General features: G+C 41.8%; 2 protein-coding genes across 2 annotated transcripts in view; one reads left to right on the top strand and one right to left on the bottom strand.

Annotated features, from left to right (window-relative positions):
- Window positions 1-5,231: 5,231 nt before the first annotated feature.
- Window positions 5,232-8,134, bottom strand: MORN2 (MORN repeat containing 2). The gene is made up of 4 exons (XM_080914118.1): window positions 8,107-8,134; window positions 7,663-7,769; window positions 6,759-6,895; window positions 5,232-5,414 (listed from the first exon to the last, which is right to left on the bottom strand). The coding sequence occupies exons 3-4, from the start codon at window positions 6,893-6,895 to the stop codon at window positions 5,312-5,314; spliced, it is 240 nt and encodes a 79-aa protein (XP_080770244.1). The 5' UTR covers window positions 7,663-7,769; window positions 8,107-8,134; the 3' UTR covers window positions 5,232-5,311.
- Window positions 8,135-10,285: 2,151 nt separating this feature from the next.
- DHX57 (DExH-box helicase 57) overlaps window positions 10,286-17,439 on the top strand; it is a 43,989-nt gene continuing 36,835 nt past the window's right edge. The window contains exons 1-2 of the mRNA XM_080913834.1: window positions 10,286-10,385; window positions 17,089-17,327. Coding sequence (XP_080769960.1) covers window positions 17,095-17,327 — 233 coding nt within the window. The 5' untranslated portion in view covers window positions 10,286-10,385; window positions 17,089-17,094. The remainder of the gene's footprint in view (window positions 10,386-17,088; window positions 17,328-17,439) is intronic.

Raw genomic sequence — 17,439 nt, 5'->3', positions numbered from 1 at the left:
TACACATTTGAAAAGTAAAGTGTATATCATGGTGCCATAAATACATTGAAGGAAACTGGAAGGAGAGCTTTAGCTGGTGACAGAACACAGCTCTCACTGGAGTACCTCTCAGACGCTCTGGTCTGACATGGTATGCCCTGGTTCCTGAGAGCATCCGCTCACCTCAATGTAACTTACTCAGTAGTTAGCTTCTAATAAATAGGAGTACAATAATAATACTGTTTAATTTAAGGCAATACTGGCTAACACTAAACAACACATCCAAAAATGTGTTGAGATAGAATTTCTTTGAGCACTATAGTTTTTTTTTAAATTAACAACAAAGCTATTACACAATATATACACAATTTTAAAGCGTCAAAAGATATTTAACTCAAATTTATATTAACACACTAAAGAACAAAAATATGTCAATAACATTGAGAAACACATTTACAATGTTTTAAATTAAATATGACACGTTACTAATTTCAATGCTTTTTTTTTCTTTTTGGTCAGTTTTGGAATAGAGTTTTAGCAAAAAAAAAAATCAGGTATTTAATGTGATTTTAAAACTATGGATGATATATACTATTTTGGTAATTTTTTTCCATTCAAATTTTATTTCACTTTTTAATTGTACATATTCATGGTAGCAGCATAATAATTCAGTAATGCAGCTCTGATATGTTTAAATATTATTTTATCTGGAAAACTAGCTTTCTAGGAGCCTGGGAATGTAACTTAAGATTTCTGAGCACAGACTCCATGATAACTACAGATTTGCATCTGAGAAATTGAGATATAATTCATACACAGTATACAAAACTGCTCCTTTGAATTGAATGGTTCAGTCTATCTTAACAAATCTACAGGATTAATTGTAGAATGTCAATGTCTATGGCTTACTCAGATCCACCCCACAATGCCCCTTCTCAATCCAGATTGGGATTTTTTGGTGGCTTTCTTTCCTTCTTCTTTCTTTCCCTCTTTCTTCTTCTTCTTTGTTGGGCAAGTATTCATGTAGACAAGACTGGTCAAGCATGACCCTCAACTCAGGATTCTCCTGCCTCTCCCGAGTTGAGGGTCATGTTGGGCATGAAGACATGGCCGCCTGGGCGGCTTTTCCAGGACTGTGCAAGCATCAACACCATCTGGCTCTTCAGCCTTTCTATCATGCCTGCCCTTGTTTTTGTTTTGTAATTTCTTAAAATTTGGGTGCTAGAGAGATTGCTCCGTGGCCAGAGTACTGACTGCTCTTCCAGAAGACGCAGCTTCAATTCCCAGCAACCACACCCAGAGGACCCAGGTCCATTTCCCAGCATCCATATAGTAGTTCACAGCTGTCTGTAGCTCAAGGATCCTACACTCTCATGCAGACAAAACACCAGTGCACATTTCATTAATTAGTTAATTTAACCAAAAATATTTCAAATGTATTGCTTAAGAGTTTCATATGCATGAACTATGTATTGTGAGTATATCCACCCCAGCCCATCTCCATTTCCCTCCTCCAACTTCCCCCACTCTCCCACCAAAGTCCCCCTTCAGCTTTATGTCCTTAAAAAAATTGTACTGAATTCAGTTAGTGCTGTATGTGGCTTTTTAAAAATGTGATTTATGGGGGTACAATTTAGTCCCCATTCCTGTGTGCCAAACACTTTACCAACTGGGCTGTTTCCCAAGCCCTGAATATCCTGGAACTAGCACTGTAGACCAGGCTGGCCACAAACCAACAGAGATCTACCTGCCTCTGTCTCCAGAGTGCTGGGATTAAAGGTGTACGTCACCACCATCTGGCTTCAGATGAACTATTTTTAAGAAAAGATATTTGCTTATTTAATTTTGTGTGTGATCATGGGTGTGTGCGTGTGAGGTGTGTGCATGCTCTTGCAGGTCCTCACAGAGGCCAGAAGAGGAGTCAAACATCTCAGAATGGAGTTACTGACTTTTGTGAGCCCCCTGATGTGGGATCTGAACTCTGGCAAGTGCTCTTTACTGCTGAGCCATCTCTCAGTTCAGATTAACGTTTTGACACGTGGCTGTTGCATAGGTCGCTCCGTAGGTCGCCTATCCCCTCTGTTGCTTGCTTTGTTATATGCAGGCTCTAGTTTGGTGTATGCTTCTTGTCTGTGCTTACATTGCTTGCCTGTGAGGCTTGGTGCCATGCCAAACCAAGACCACATACCACATGAGGTATACCCCTGACATACTTCAACATACAGAAGATGTTTCAACATATAAAATACAGCCAGTGTGATACAACATATTAACACAATAAAGGACTTAAAACACTCAGGGATGAAGAGACGGTTCAGCCCTCAAGATTCCTGATCTTGTAGAAGACCCAATTTCGGTTCCTAGCGCCAACTAGGTGGCTCAACACTGTCTATAACTGGCTCCAGAGGAATCTAATGTCTCCTTCTGGCCTCCATGGGTATCTCCCCAACCTCCCCTTCCTCATAAAATTAAACATAGATATTTTAAATCACATAATTGGCCTCATGTGGTGTTACAGGCCTTTAATCCCAGCACTCTGGAGGCAAAGGCAGATGGGTCTTTGTGAGTTTGAGGTCTATAGAGCAGCAAGGGCTACACACAGAAACCGTATCTTGAAAAAAACAAACAACAAAAAAATTAATCTGAAAATTTTACAGGGAACACTTAATAATTTGAGAATTTATACATATATATATAAACCAAGCTAGGTGTGACGATGCCCACATGTAATTCCTGAACTCAGGAAATGGAGACAAAGGATTGTGAGTTTGAAGGCAGCCTGGGCTGTGTAAGTTTCAGCCTAAGACACAGAGTAAATGCCTGTCTCAGAGAGACACAAATAGAAGGAAAGAAGGGGAAACAGATGCAAGGAGAAAACCAGGGCACTGTCCACAAGCTGACCTTCAGACACACACACACACACACACACACACACACACACACACACACACACACCATGAGCACATACATATGTGAATACACATATAAGCAAATAGATGTAAAAGAGAAAACAATGGACCAGGCGTGGTGGCATATACCTTTAGGCAGTAGATCTCTGTGAGTTCGAGGCCAGTCTGGTCTACATGATAGATATAGTAAAGATGGTTCAGAGATTAAGGGCACAGGTTCTTCTTACAGAGAAATCAGGTTCGAATCACACCACCAAATGTACCTCTATCCCAGCAGATCTAGCGCCAACCTGTGGCCTCCACAGGAACTGCATGCATACCACAATGCACAGGTACAAACAGGCAAAATGTCCATATACATAAAATAATAAAACTTTTTAAAAAGTAAGTTCCAGTTCAGCTAGGGATACATGTGATATCTGGTCACAAAAAGAAAATAAAAATAAATAAGAAAGAAAGAGGAAGAGAGGAGAGAAAAGAAACAAGAAAAAATATAACTCAATTAAAACCTGGACTAAGAACCTGAGTAGATGTTTTTTCAAAAAATAAACCAAAAGTCCTGTGAGCATGCAAAATGCTCAGTTCACAAATCTCTGGGAAACAAAAACCAAAACCACAATATTCTACCACCTTGTATATGTCAGGGTGGCTAACAGCGAAACTGCAAAACTATTCCATATGCTAACAAAATTAAAACCAAACCAACCGCACAGGACTGCTGCACAGTTGGCATGTGGGAGGCGGAGAGAGGACAAGCTTGGGCTGAGGACAGCCTGGGCTTTACGGTCAGGTGCTAAGCCATCTTAGACGGATCAACCAACTACTACCACCATCAACAACAAGAAAGACAATGCTGCTAAGGATGTGGAAAAAGTTGAACCCTCCTCACATACTGTGAGGAGGAACACGCTATGGAAAACCAGTATGGAGGGCCCTCAGAGACAAACTCAGAACAACTGTGTGGTCTAGCAATCCTACTGGGTACTTATAAACACGAGTTGAAATCAGCATCTCTAACAGGATTTGAGTGAACGTTCCTATGCTCACTGCAGCACGGTTCACAACAGCCAAGCTTAGACTGCCCAGTAAGAGAGGAAGAAACTGTCTATAAATATAACAGAATACTGCTCAGCTTTTTATGAAGGGAATTTTGTAATATGACACAGCTGACCTCTCAGGATATTATAAGGGCCAAATGTTGTGTCGTTTCTATAAAGCATGTAAAATATTCAAGTTCATAGAACCAAAGAGTAGACAGAGGGTGAAGCAGGAAGTGGCAATGACTAACCTCGGGGACGTGCTGTGCAGCATGGTGACTATCCAACCATGTCCCGCACCTAAGTTCTTGTATAAGAGACAGATTCATGTTAAGCTTTACCACAGCTGTAAATCAATTCAGTGGGACCAACTGATCGCATACTTATAAAGGATAACTCATGAAAAATGTTTTTCTTCCAAAATAAACCTAAAAGCACAAGCTGGAGGGCGGGATTGACAAAGCTGAGGTTCGGAGTTAGACACTGACTTAGCCACTGTTTGGATAACACTGCTCCATTTTAAAACATCCATAAACTCTGAATTGATTCACACAATTTATTTAAAGTTGTTTGCTAATGAAAAACAATTCAAGAGTTAGGGAGATGGCTCAGTGAGCAAAGGGCTTGCCTTGTAAACATAAAGGCCCTGATTCACTCTCCGGGCATGCTGGTATATGCCCATGACAGCAGTGTTCAGCTGGGGGTGGGCAGAGATCGGGGTAGCCTGGGGCTCACTGGCCAGCCAGCCAAATTAGCAGAAACAGTGAGCTCCAGGCTCACCGAGAAACAAAATGAGGTGAAAAGGTGGGATCTAGTGGCCAACACCTTTAATCCTAGCACTCAGGAGGAAGAAACAGGTAAATCTCTGGGAGTTTGAGGTCAGCCTGGTCTACATAGTGAGTTTTAGGCTAGCCATAGTTATATAGTGAGACCAAGTCTCTAAAAAACAAACAAACAAACAAACAAACAAAAAAAACGTGAAAAAATGATTGAAAAGGACTTTTTTTTTCTTTTTCAAAATGTGTAGCCATGGCTGTCCTGAAATTCATGAGATATTTCTGCCTACTACCACCTGGCCCAGAAAAGACATTTTGACATTAACTTCTGCCTTCCAAATGCACCTGCATAAGCATGCATGCACACACACACACACACACACACACACACACACACACACACACACACACGCATACAAGCACATATGCACATACATGCACATAAACACACATGAGCACACACACATACATATACATATTCACAAAAGCATAAGTGCACAACAGCTTTATTGGCAGACTTACAGAGGGGGGCAGGTCACTTTGCTGAAGGTTCAGTTGCTGTGCCCAAGGGGAGTTGCAGTGGCCACATTTCAGCATTAATGCAGCGAGTCTACATGTAGAGCTTTAGTTTCAGACCGGGAGCAGCCGTGAAGTGGAAGTTACCACTCCACTGCAGGCCTTGGGTATCAGTGTACTCTCCCTCACCTTCTACCCTGCAAAAGTAACAAGTAGGCTTGCTCATTAGTCAGGACTGGTCACGTACAGTCCAGACACAAACTATGTGGACTGCTATACCGCACCCACCTTCTAAGGCACTTTATCTTCTGCTTCCAATCCCTATTAAACACCAGAGTCCTGCTTTCATACTCTAGGAACACACACTATTTCAAACAAACACAGTCTCTACAAAAATACTGATGCTCATGATTTCAGAGCCAAATAAGCTCAACATGCTGTGCTTGGGTGATGTTCTTTTGATCCCACTACAGTGGTGAAAACACACTCACATATGAACAGGCTTTATCCCATAGTTTAGCTTTTCCTCCCTTTATTAAAGTAAGTGGAAATAGTTTATGTGAGTCCTTGTTACAAAAATGGAGTCCTGGAAATGTATCACACTGACTTCATAACAACTAGATACCATTTTGTGAAAGGAATATGTATAAATAAACTTTATTTTCTTTTTGAGACAGAGTCTCCTGTAGACAAGGTTGGCCTTAAACTTCCCGTGTAGCCAGGGATGCCATTGGACTTCTGAGCCTCCGCCCTCAACTGTCAGAACTCTCAGGTGCTTACAGGCATGAGCCGCCTGCCGTGCCCAGTTTTATGTGATGTGGGGTTTGAACCTAAGGCTTCATGCACACTGGACAAGCACGCTGTCTACAGAGCTGCATTCCCATCCTCATAATGAACTATGGTATGAAGTAAGGTCAACCTCACTATAAAACTAGGCTATGCTTCGTTTCCCGTTTATTTCTTCTGCAGTCATATGCTCAGAAAGGACAATAGTGGGCACGTTTCTAGTTTTAACATTATCTAATTTTGATTATACTTTAAAATCACCGTAATAAAATATTCATACACATCAGGTCAGGATGAAGTGAATTATTATGAAATTAACCACAGGAGTTATTTTAGGTAAAAATTATTCTTGGGCTAAATCTGTTAATTTAACAAATTTTCCACTTAACCTACACTAACAGAAACCACAGAGGCTGACATAGAAATTTAATAATCAGCCAGGCATAGTGGTGTATGCCTTTAATCCTAGCACTCGGGAGGCAGGGACAGGCAGATTTCTGAGTTCAAGGCCAGCCCAGTCTACAGGGTGAGTCCTGAGAAAGCCAGGACTGCACAGAGAAAGTCTGTGTTGGGAGGAGGCCATGTAATAATCTTTACCAAAAATGATATTGCATTTTGGAAGGCTATAATGGTTACAGCCTCCCTCTTACATTCCTCAGCCATTTGTGGAGATCAAATATGTCACAATGACTACTTAGAACTAATGAAATACATTACTTAACAAGCATGACTGAGAGAATCTTTAGAACGGTTACCTGTTTTCATTGAAATTCCCAGTGTACTTTGCCCCAGTTGGAAATGTGTAAGTCCCCAGCCCATGAAACATGTTGTTCTTAAACTGTCCTTCATACACAGCTCCTGAAAAATGTTCAAGTCTTCCAAAGCCATTCATCTGATTGTAAGAAAGGAAATGCTCAGAACCCAGATCACACTACATACACAATCTTCTCAGTAACATAGTCATTAACTTTGTCACTTCTTGTTTCCACAAGCGCAGACATTGCTTTCACTATCCCTGCCCACCCCCACCCCTGTCTGACGAGAAGGCTCTGTGGGTAAGAGTTCTTGCTCTCAAGCCTGAAGACCTAAGGCTGATCCCAGGGGCTCCTATGGTGGAGAGAGAAGCTTTTCATATATGCCATGGCACTCACACCTAAATAGACTTTGTGATTTGTTAAATGTGAATTTGTATTCAAGTAGACCTAGGTACACATTCTCACTTTGTCACCCACCATCTGTATAAGAAACCTGAGTCTTATTTATCTCCTCTATAAAAAGGGGGTTTTAATGGTGCCTTTCCTCATGAGGTTGTCAAGAAGATTAAATGGAAAAAAAATTAATGTTTGGCTTTACTGAATGAATGGAAGCCGAGAAGGATAATAATATTAGCTCTATCCATGAGATTAATATTGTGTAGAATAATAGATACTGAGTAAACACATTTATCTTCATTACAGGATCTAGTTTGAACACAGGTCTTACAACATAGCCCAGGAATCCGGGATCCTCCTGTCTTAGCCTCCTTCCTACACAATGAGGTCACAACTGAGTCAATAAACTAGCTTTAACAAATGCACTTTTGATGGTAATGAGATACTTGGAATCATTTAGCCCACACGATTATTTACCCACCACTAGAACTGAGGATGATAAGGATACCTTGTCATCTTTCCAGCTTCCTGTGTAGACAATCCCGTTAGGCGTGGTGTGGGTCCCTGTCCCATTTCTCTCACAGACCCCAGAGGCGGTTCTTGTGCAGTCACCATCTGGTAAGGAAGGAAGCCCGGAGCTCTGACCCAGAGCTCAGAAACAGGGACTGAGGGCTCGGTGGGTGTGACCGTTATGCAGAAGCCAGTTCACAACTACCCTGCGCCCCAATTGTGGCTAGCCTTTTGTTTTCTGGCTTCCTAGGATGAAAACTAAGAGCCAGAGCAGATGACAGACTCCAAGGGCGTTTAAGGCATGCTATCTGTGTACCAGTTTTCACTTATATCCACTCATCTGTTAGGATGTCTGTTACTTACGTGGGATAATACGCCAATACACGCTTTATAAAATCAAGTTAAATTTCCTATATGAAAGGTCATTAAAATGCATACTTACCATATGTGTCTCCATTTGGAAATATAAATTTTACCTTGTACACTTCTGATGATGCTTTAAGAGATTGAAGAAAATAAAGGTAAGTTAAAATAGTTTATTATCTCAAGACCTACAGTAAATGTGCTTTCAGCAGTATTTAGATAAATTCTCTTCACACAGCCACAAGCACTTCCTCACTGGCATTTCTACTGTCTGCTGTACAGTCCTGAGAAATAAATGATCTTGCTTAGATCATCTATTTTCATTTATTTTCTAAGATTTTATTAGTATAAAATTAGCTTTTTGTCAAAGCTGGGTGGTGGTGTGTGCTTTAGCAATGCTTAGCAGATTACCAGATCTGCTTCCGGCGCCCACAGCAACCGTGATGTACTCTCAGTTGAGAGCACGGGAATCTGCTTAGGGTGGAAACAGAACGCAGCGGTGCATGCTCTAGCATTGGGCTGAGATAGCCCTGTCACTTTCTCTGGCCTTAGAAAAATGGCTCACACCTCAATTTTTTCCATTCATTGATTAAAAGGATGAACCTATGTAAGCTATGCAGGGCACTGTCTCTGTAGATACTAACTAGCTCAGATATGGCCTCCCTGCACAGCCTTTCTGGTTTCTTCTTATTCCAGGATTCAGGGTCCTATTAAAACAATGGTCATGTGTTTGTTCCCTATTACAGTCACCTAGACTAAAATAAGGGACCATAGATTGGCTAAATCTCCTCCCACCACCCCACTCAGTATTGAGTACTAACAGAAAATGCTTATCCACGGAATAAATGGGTCTTGAGACATAGTCATTAAATGCCTACTCCGCAGAACACTACTAAAGGCAACGAATCACACAAGAATTGGAGCAGTTCTCAACCACACTTCAAATTTCCACGTTTGATGAGCACAGTCTTGTACAGTTTTATCTTAAGGAAATTTCCCCCTTTTTGTTTTTAGTGATGGTTTTTGGCTGATATTCATGAGAGAGTAATACTTTGAACACTACTGAAAGGAAATCCTGTCTAAGAGAGTGTGGACTTCTTTTATAGAGCTGTGTCAAATGAGCCTTTGGGCCCTCTGCTGAAAAACCGAAGTCTCAAATGCCTTTTGCACCCTCTAGTGTTACAAATGTGGGGCAGCGCTGTATCGTGTGAATGTTAACATACCTTCTATCTGCTGCTTGATATGGATTGGTAGCCTTATCGAAAATGGTTTCAATATTACTCAGGATGTTTTCTTTCCACATAATTTGAAAGCTAAATAATACATACATACATCACACATACACACACACATATGAGTGTGTGTACATGTATATACTTATAGACGTGTGTGTGTGTGTGTGTGTGTGTGTGTGTGTGTGTATTGTGCCTAACGGTCACAGACCTGTGCTGTTTTTGTTTGCTGGTATTTGTTTTTAAGACGAGGCTGGATGTCTACAATTTTGTTCAGATGACTACAGGACCTGAAAAAGCTGTTGTTACCGATGCATAACATACTGCTATTATTGGTCTTTATACATATTTATAAATATATTTATATATACACGTTTAATTTTCATTTTTAAAAACTGTACTTGTGCTTCCAACTTTGGGGTGGGGAAGCACCCCGTTTTACCATGTTGTCATTGTACAGAAATCAGCAGCCATATTAGTCTAGAAACATGAAGCTTAGTTCCATTTGTACGGGGTTACCTCACTGTGTAAATAGGTAAAGCATTATCTGTGTGAGTTCGATTACAGAAACTAATAAAATATTCTCTAAATAAAGGGGTGACGTTTTCACATTCAAATCTCTGGTTTGTGTGAATTAGCAGGAACCTCTGCGATTGCTGGGGCACCGTACAGGAAACAAAACGGCGAACCGACGACAGACTCGGAGGCCCAGGCCATATCTCCGGATTCCCGGACACCATGCTGTCGGTGCCCCTCCACCCCAGTGTGGACGCGGCTGGTTCCCGGTCCATTGGCTCCAGGTGATGGCGCCCTTCCCTAGAGGCCTGGGAGGACGCGCACTCACTTGATGGAGACGTGTAGGACAGGCTTTCGTGACTTTGCGATTCCCCTAGGCTCGCCAGCTCGGCAGGCTGGAGAGAGCTGGGCGCTAGGACAGAGCGGGCCTCGGTTGCTGGGGCGACCGGGCGACCTCTCACCCGGAAGCAAACATGCCAGGAACCAATCGGAAGACGCCTGGGCGGGGCGGCTGCTGCGGGTGAGGTCCAAGAGGGAGGCCGAACCCAGCCCGGACCCCGACCCTGGGTGCCGCCTCCTGAGCTCCGCGGCCAGCGACGCTACGAGCCAGGTACGGCCTGACGTGGCGTGTGCGGGGCCGCGCGGGTTCGGGGTTGCCAGGCCCATCTGCCGCCTCCCCTCTGCAGTGCTCGTATCCGAGGACCATCCTGCTCCTATGGTTCTGCTTGTCAGTCCCGGGCCAGTGAACCGGGACCAACAGGATCCTGGGGACCCCAGGATCTGCACTCGAGGTCGTCCACGCCAGAGGCTCCGAGCAGGGTTGGATAGGAGGGGCGCCAGCCCCGTTTCCTGTCTGTGTCTCTGTGTCGACCCCAGGGGCCATTTGGGGAGAGGGTTGGAGAAGATGAATGTCGAAGAAAGGAACCTTGCATGACTAGGTATCAGAATGGAGCTGCGTGATGTATAGTGGTCAGAGGTTTGCCTGGGAGGCAAGAGGAGTGGGTTCAGTTTTCATCACCTCGGCTTGATGCTGCTGTACGTGGGAGCCAAACTTGGGTGTGAAACAAAGGATCCTTTTAGAGCCAAACTTAGATCCAGTGTCTATTGGTAAAAAAGATGAAATCTTTGCAGGCTAGCTAGATAGTGGGATTCCCCACCCCGTGGATTATACAACCTAATTTGTATTCTACAGAAAACGTCTGGGAAATGTGGTGTCGAATGGCGCTATAATCGGTAAATTTTGGTTCAGATTTTTTTGTGAAAAATCACAGCTCAAGTTGAAAAATGTAACCTTTTCTGTGTTTGTGTGAGGCACCTTGTTTTGAAATAAGTACAGAATCTTGCCTTTAAAAAAAAAAAAGAAATTTCTCAGTGAAGGAATTGACCCCAGCTAGGTGGTTTGGGTGGCGAGATGTTTTTGACTTCTGTATGTTTTCCTTTCTTCCGACATTAAAAAACAAAAAAACAACAACAAAACGGATATGCAGCTGGGCGTGGTGGTGCATGCCTTTGGAGGCAAAGGCAGATGGATCTCTTTAAGTTTGAGGCCAACCTGGTCTACAAAGGAGTTCCAGGACAGCCAGTGCTGTTACACAGAGAAACCCTGTCTGTAAAGACAAGAGGGGGAAGTGTGTGTGTGTGTGTGTGTATGTGTGTGTGTGTGTGCAGTTATTGATGCACAGCATTAGAGAATCTAATTTGTGCCATTCCTTCAGTCACATGATGGCATTATGGTTTCGTGAGTTTTATGTATATATAATGCTGTCTTTAGAGAACTTGTAGTTTGAACTTATGTTCTTACCTAGTGAGGATCTGGGGTCAGAGAGAAGTTGAAATAATTGAGGATTTTTGTATTGGTTGTTGTTTGTTTGTTGATGGTTTTGTTTTCTAAGACAGAGTTTCTCTATGTAACCCTGGCTGGCTTGGAACTCCATAGACAAGGTTGGATTCCAGCTCACAGATCTACCTGCCTCCCAAATGCTGTGACTAAAGACCTATGCCACCACTGCCTGCTAAGTTTTAAATTTTAAATTGAACAAGAACATTATTTGTCTTTTGTTTGGTTTCTAAATGGTGTTTGACCATTTTGGTAGGGAGGGGTCCTACTCTCCAAGGAGAAAGTATCTGTCTTACTCAAGGTTTCTATTCCTGCACAAAACATCATGACAAAGAAGCAAGTTGGGGAGGAAAGGGTTTATTCAGCTTACACTTCCACATTGCTGTTCATCACCAAAGGAAGTGAGGACTGAAACTCAAGCAGGTCAGGAAGCAGGAGCTGATGCAGAGGCCATGGAGGGATGTTACTTACTGGCTTGCTTCCCCTCACATGCTTTCTTATAGAACCCAAGACCACCATCCCAGGGATGATACCACCCGCCCTCCCACCCTTGACTGAGAAAATACCTTTCAGCTGGATCTCATAGAAGCATTTCCTCAAGGGAGGCTCCTTTCTCTATGATAACTCCAGCTTGTGTCAAATTGACACACAACATCAGCTAGTACAGTGACTTTCCAGAGCTAGCTAATGAACAATTCACAGCAAACCTGCCATTTATATGAAAAGTAACCAGTCTTGGATCAGATCCCAAACCACACCCTTTATCTACCATTTACACTGCAGCTGATACTGATCACAGCCTGGCACCACAGTTAAGGAGGGAGGATGGGGTGGGGGAAGGATCATCAGTTATCAAAAAGTTTGCTGAAAGCTTTACTTAAACACACACACAGCATTTCACCAAAGCCAGATTACTCTATTAAGTACAAATTTTCAGCTCTATTTACACAAACCAGAAGCAACACTTACGTCTCAGGAGCTAGCATTCTGTCCCAAAGTCTCCCTGGCACAGACACTTCACCCTGCCCCTCCTAGCGAAAGCCAGTGGAGTTTCAATGTAATGTGACACGGTACATCTTCTTCCCCAAAGTTTTTAAGCCACTGCATTTCTTTTCTCTAATCTGAGTAACTATAATAGTTTCCTAACTGAAACTGTTATTTTCTTCATGTGCACTCTGGCCTCATCCCAACACCTGCCCAGGGCTCTGATTGATGTTCTGAGCTTGAAACCTTTGCATCTGTCACTGCAGTTGCTTAGAATGTTCTTTTCACAAATATTTTATGGCTCACTTTCTCCATTTATTCATATATCCACTCATAGGTTATCCGGAGAGGCATTCACCAACTACTCTGTAATAGCCTTGTCTTTTAAAATAATTTTTATATTTTTTGAAATTAAAATTTTATCTCCCCAACATCCTTTTCTTCTCTCTGTCCCTCCCTTGTACCTCCCTTCTTTTCTCTTGTATTCATGGTCTCCTTTTATTGTTGTTACATACATACATGCATGTATGCATGCATATAATATATATGCTCCTAAATATGTAAATACAACCTGCTCAGTCTGTGTAATGTTACTTGTGTATATATGATCTCAGAGCTGACGGTTTTGAATAAGCAGTTGAGGGGCTCTTCCCTGAGGAAAACCATCTCCCTGTTCTCAGCGTTCTCCCACTGCGTGGAGTTCCTTATCTAGGTTGAAGCAAACCAGTCTCATAGTAAACTTCCAGTCCTTTACAATCAATTCCTTTGTCCCTTTTGTAATGCTCCCTAATCTACAGTTCAGGAGTTGTGTTGTAGGTGGGTCAGTTGGGACTGGACACCACACAATCTCTGTTCTCAGCATTTTGATCAGTTGTAAATTTCTGCAGTGGTTGTGTCTGTTGTAAAGAGAGGCCTTTTTTTTTTTTTTTTTTTTTTTTGATGAGGGATGAGAACTGATAGATTTCAGAGCTCAGAGTAAAGTGACAGGAGGCAGAAAGGGAGTCTGCCCTCAGCAGGTGAAAGCAGTCATTTCAAACCTCAAAGGACAGACACTCTTCCCCAGACACAGAAAGCGTGTCTGTGAGAGGAAAGGGAATACTTGGAGTTGAGAGAGAGGCTTGGGGATGAGGAAGTTACTGCAGCTTCCAGGGTCTGTGTATGAGCTTCTCCTTCCTGGTATCGTCGGCTCAATGGAGTCAGCCTATCTTGGAGGACTGACTGTCTCAGCAAATCATTTCCTTTCTGTGGCTCATTGATAATGGTTTGAACTAGGTCAGCTGTAACCTCATTCACATTCTGTTTTAACACAAGCCACTCCATCAAGAACTACACATAACCTGTGCCTATAAAGATTTATACAGCAGTTAGAAATTATGTTAATTTCATAAAGTAGCAGTTGAAAGTTCTCCTCTAAGATCTGTGACTTCGGTAGCCCTGAGTAGTTAGCTTGGTCTTCAGTACCAGGCATGATTTCGCCTTTGTTGATCAGGCTTTAATTCCAGTGAGAGAGCTGTTGGTTACCACCAAGGTGTGCATGCCACTAGTACACCTTTAGGGCCATCGAGCCATGCTGGCTGTTTTGGTTCATAGATGTTAAGGCTGGGTAAAAGTACTGTTCACTTCCTTCTCTAGGAAGCTTACATGATGCTTTCTGGTACCATGAAAGAAAGCTAGTCCTCAGAGAGGAGGTTTTCAGGCCAAATCCAGCTCAGGTGCTCTGGGCCCTGTGTTTGAAGTGCATGCATGATGTCTTTAGCAAAGGGATTTACTTTCCAAAAACCATAAAATTGTGGCAAAAACCATAAATAGTTTGGACATTATTTGTCCTTCAAAAAACTCTTATTGAAATTGATTACCAGTATTGGGAGTTGGATTCTTTAATGGTGGTTAGATAATTAGCAGAGATTAATACCTCAAGGGAGAGAAACTAGTCTCAAGAGATAGTTACTATAAAGCAAGGCAGTCCCTTGTGTTTTGACTCTTCCTTAAGCTTTCTCCTCTTATCTGTCCTGCCAAGATCCAGTACAAAGACTGACTGTCATCTGCTCAGATACTATGTGCTTTCTACTTCCTAACCTTCAGAACTGTAAACCCAAATAAAATGTTAGTCTTTATAAATTACTCAATCTTGGGTATTCTGTTACAGCAGAGGAAAACAGACTAAGACAGTCCTAATTGATTATATCTGTTTATTATCTACCATATCCTCTGGAAAGTAAGCTTCTTCACAAGGCATGGATTTTGTCTTAGGTGTTAAATCCTCAAGATCTGACACATAAACTTTCAGTTAATATTTATAGGATAAATAAATTAATTTGTGAATCTTAATTCTTACATAAATTATTCATTAACCTTCCTTCATACCCCAGTACATGTTTATCTCCTGCTTTCTGCAAGATGTTTCATATGCTAGAGGTATAATAGCCATCAAAATAGACATAGTTGCTGCCTCTAAAGCACTTTCTAGGTGTAGGAAAGGAAGATAAAAAAACTCAGTACATATATAAAGCCATGAAGGATCTTGAAGAAAAGGTACCAAGAGATCTGGTTTTACTTTCCATGTATTTGTGGGTTAAACAATTTTGTGCCTGCTTTTAATTTCTAATTTCATTTCATTTTAATAACAGAGCATGTTTTGTATTATTTCTGTCTTCTGAAAAGGTATTGGGGTAGCCAGGTATCAGGGCTGGAAAGGCAGAGGCATGGGGGTCTCTGTGAGTTCAAAGACAGCCAACAATTGAGTTAAAGAACAGCTAAGCCTGTGAAATGCTATCTCCAAAAACCAACAACAAAAAGTAGTGAGGTTTGTTTTACATGCTAGCAATACCGTGTATCCTAGACAATATTCCTTATGTAATTGAATAGCTATTTTGTCGTGGGATGGTATGTCTGTTAAGTCTGTGCTGGTACTTACGACTTTTCAGCTAGATGTGGTGGTGCACACCTTTAATTCCAGCACTCAGGAGGCAAAGGCAAGCAGTACTCTGTGTTTGAATTTGAGGCCAACCTGTTCTGCAGATAATATACTAAGACATCCAGAACTATACTGAGAAACCCTATCTGGGGGCGGGGGGAGGGAGAAGAAGAAGAAGAAAAAGACTTCTTTCCTAAATGCTCCTGAACTTGTTCTACCATTATGGAAAGTGGGTGCTAATATTACTGAATTGTATATTTCCCCATTTCTTATAGTTGTTGCTTTGTGAATTTGGGTGTTTTACTATTAGGCACACACCTGCTTATAATTGTATAGCATTCTTGTCAGTTGGCCCTTTTATTGTCATGATGTCCTTTTCGATCTAAAATAACATTTTTGTTGTAGTCTATTCTGTCCGATATTCATATAGCGAATCTACCTTTCCTTAGTTTCAGATTGGCACGTAATGTATCTGGAACATAAGTTCTCAAATATTTACCTCATCTTTTCCATTCTTTTGTTTTCATCTTTGAATTTATATGTTATCCCTTTTTTAGAAAAATGAGCCTTACAGTCTTTTGACGGGATTGTTATACCACTCATGTTTACGGCTGTTACTGAGACGGTGGGAGTTCTGTGCACCATTGCACTCTAGGTGTTGTTAGGAACACTCCTTGCGTTTGTTCCTCTGTTCCTAGTCTAGTCTGGTGCTTTCTTTTTTAACTAACCATTAACTATTTCCTAGCGTATTTTGATGAACTCTCTGGAGCAGCTGTTCTCAACTGGTGGGTCAGGATACCCCTACAGGGATCACATATCAAATACGCTGCATATCAGATATTTATGCTGTGATTCATAACAGTGGCAAAATTGCAGTTATGAGCTAACAACAAAATAATTTTATGATTGGGGTCACCACAATGAGGAGGTTTATGAAAGTGTTTCAGCTTTAGGGAGGTGGAGAACTACTACTCTAGAATTTATTGTATACATCTCTTTGTTTTGTTTTCCAAGACAGGGTTTCTCTGTGTAGTCCTGGCTGTCCTGGAACTCACTCTGTAGACCAGGTTGGCCTCAAACTCACAGAGCCTGGCTTTGCCTCTTGGGATTAAAGGCATGTGTGCATTTAACTCCCCCCATGTCTCTGTCGTACATTCTTAGTTAATAAATCTGGGGCTAGACAGGTAAGAACACTGGCTGCTCCTCCAGATTTCCTGAATTTAATTCTCAGCACCCTCATCGTGGCTCTCAACCATCTGTAATGAGATCTATGTCCTCTTCTGTCATGCAACTGTACATGCATATACATAATATAAATAAACAAATATTAAAAATAAATGTGTGTCAGAGAAACTTACTAAATATTAGTCCTAAGGTAATTTGTCGTGTGTGTGTGTGTGTGTTTGTGTGTTTGTGTGTGTGTGTAACATAAATTTAGCCATTCTGCCACTAACCTGGCCCATTTAAAATGTGTATTTTTTAAAATTTCTATAAAGTAGGCTTTATCCATAACTTGGATCAAAAGATGGCTACTATATTTTTGGTTTATGGTATCTATATTAATATTTTGTCTTTCAGGTGAAAATGAGTTCTTCAGTAAGAAGAAAAGGCAAGCCAGGCAAAGGGGATGGAAAGGGATCTTCTAGAGGAGGAAGAGGAGGCAAAGGTCACATGAATAAATCTCATGGGGGTGGAGGCGGCGGCGGAGGTGGCAGTGGTGGTGGCGGCGGTGGCGGCAGCAGTAGAAAGGCCTCAAATAGAATTTGGGATGATGGCGATGACTTTTGCGTCTTCACTGAATCCAAGCGCCCGTCCAGGTCATTGTGCACTCCCTTACATGTTATTTATGTGTGTGTTTATATGTGGATGCTCTGGTGTGCATGTGAAGGTCAAAGGACAGCATGTAGGAATTGGATTTCTTCTGTGTGG

Source organism: Micromys minutus, assembly GCF_963924665.1.
Source record: "Micromys minutus genome assembly, chromosome: 3".
In the NCBI taxonomy this organism is placed as follows: domain Eukaryota; kingdom Metazoa; phylum Chordata; class Mammalia; order Rodentia; family Muridae; genus Micromys; species Micromys minutus.
The sequence above is the reverse complement of the archived record's forward strand: the minus strand, read 5'-3'. Positions and strand labels throughout refer to the sequence as shown.

What these genes read in the sequence shown, in the direction of transcription:
- MORN2 (XM_080914118.1), bottom strand. Translation starts at nt 6,895, where the DNA reads ATGAATGGCTTTGGAAGACTTGAACATTTTTCAGGAGCTGTGTATGAA. An exon ending in GGGAATTTCAATGAAAACAG is followed by an intron (nt 5,415 to 6,758) that starts GTAACCGTTCTA and finishes TTACTTTTGCAG; the next exon opens with GGTAGAAGGTGAGGGAGAGT.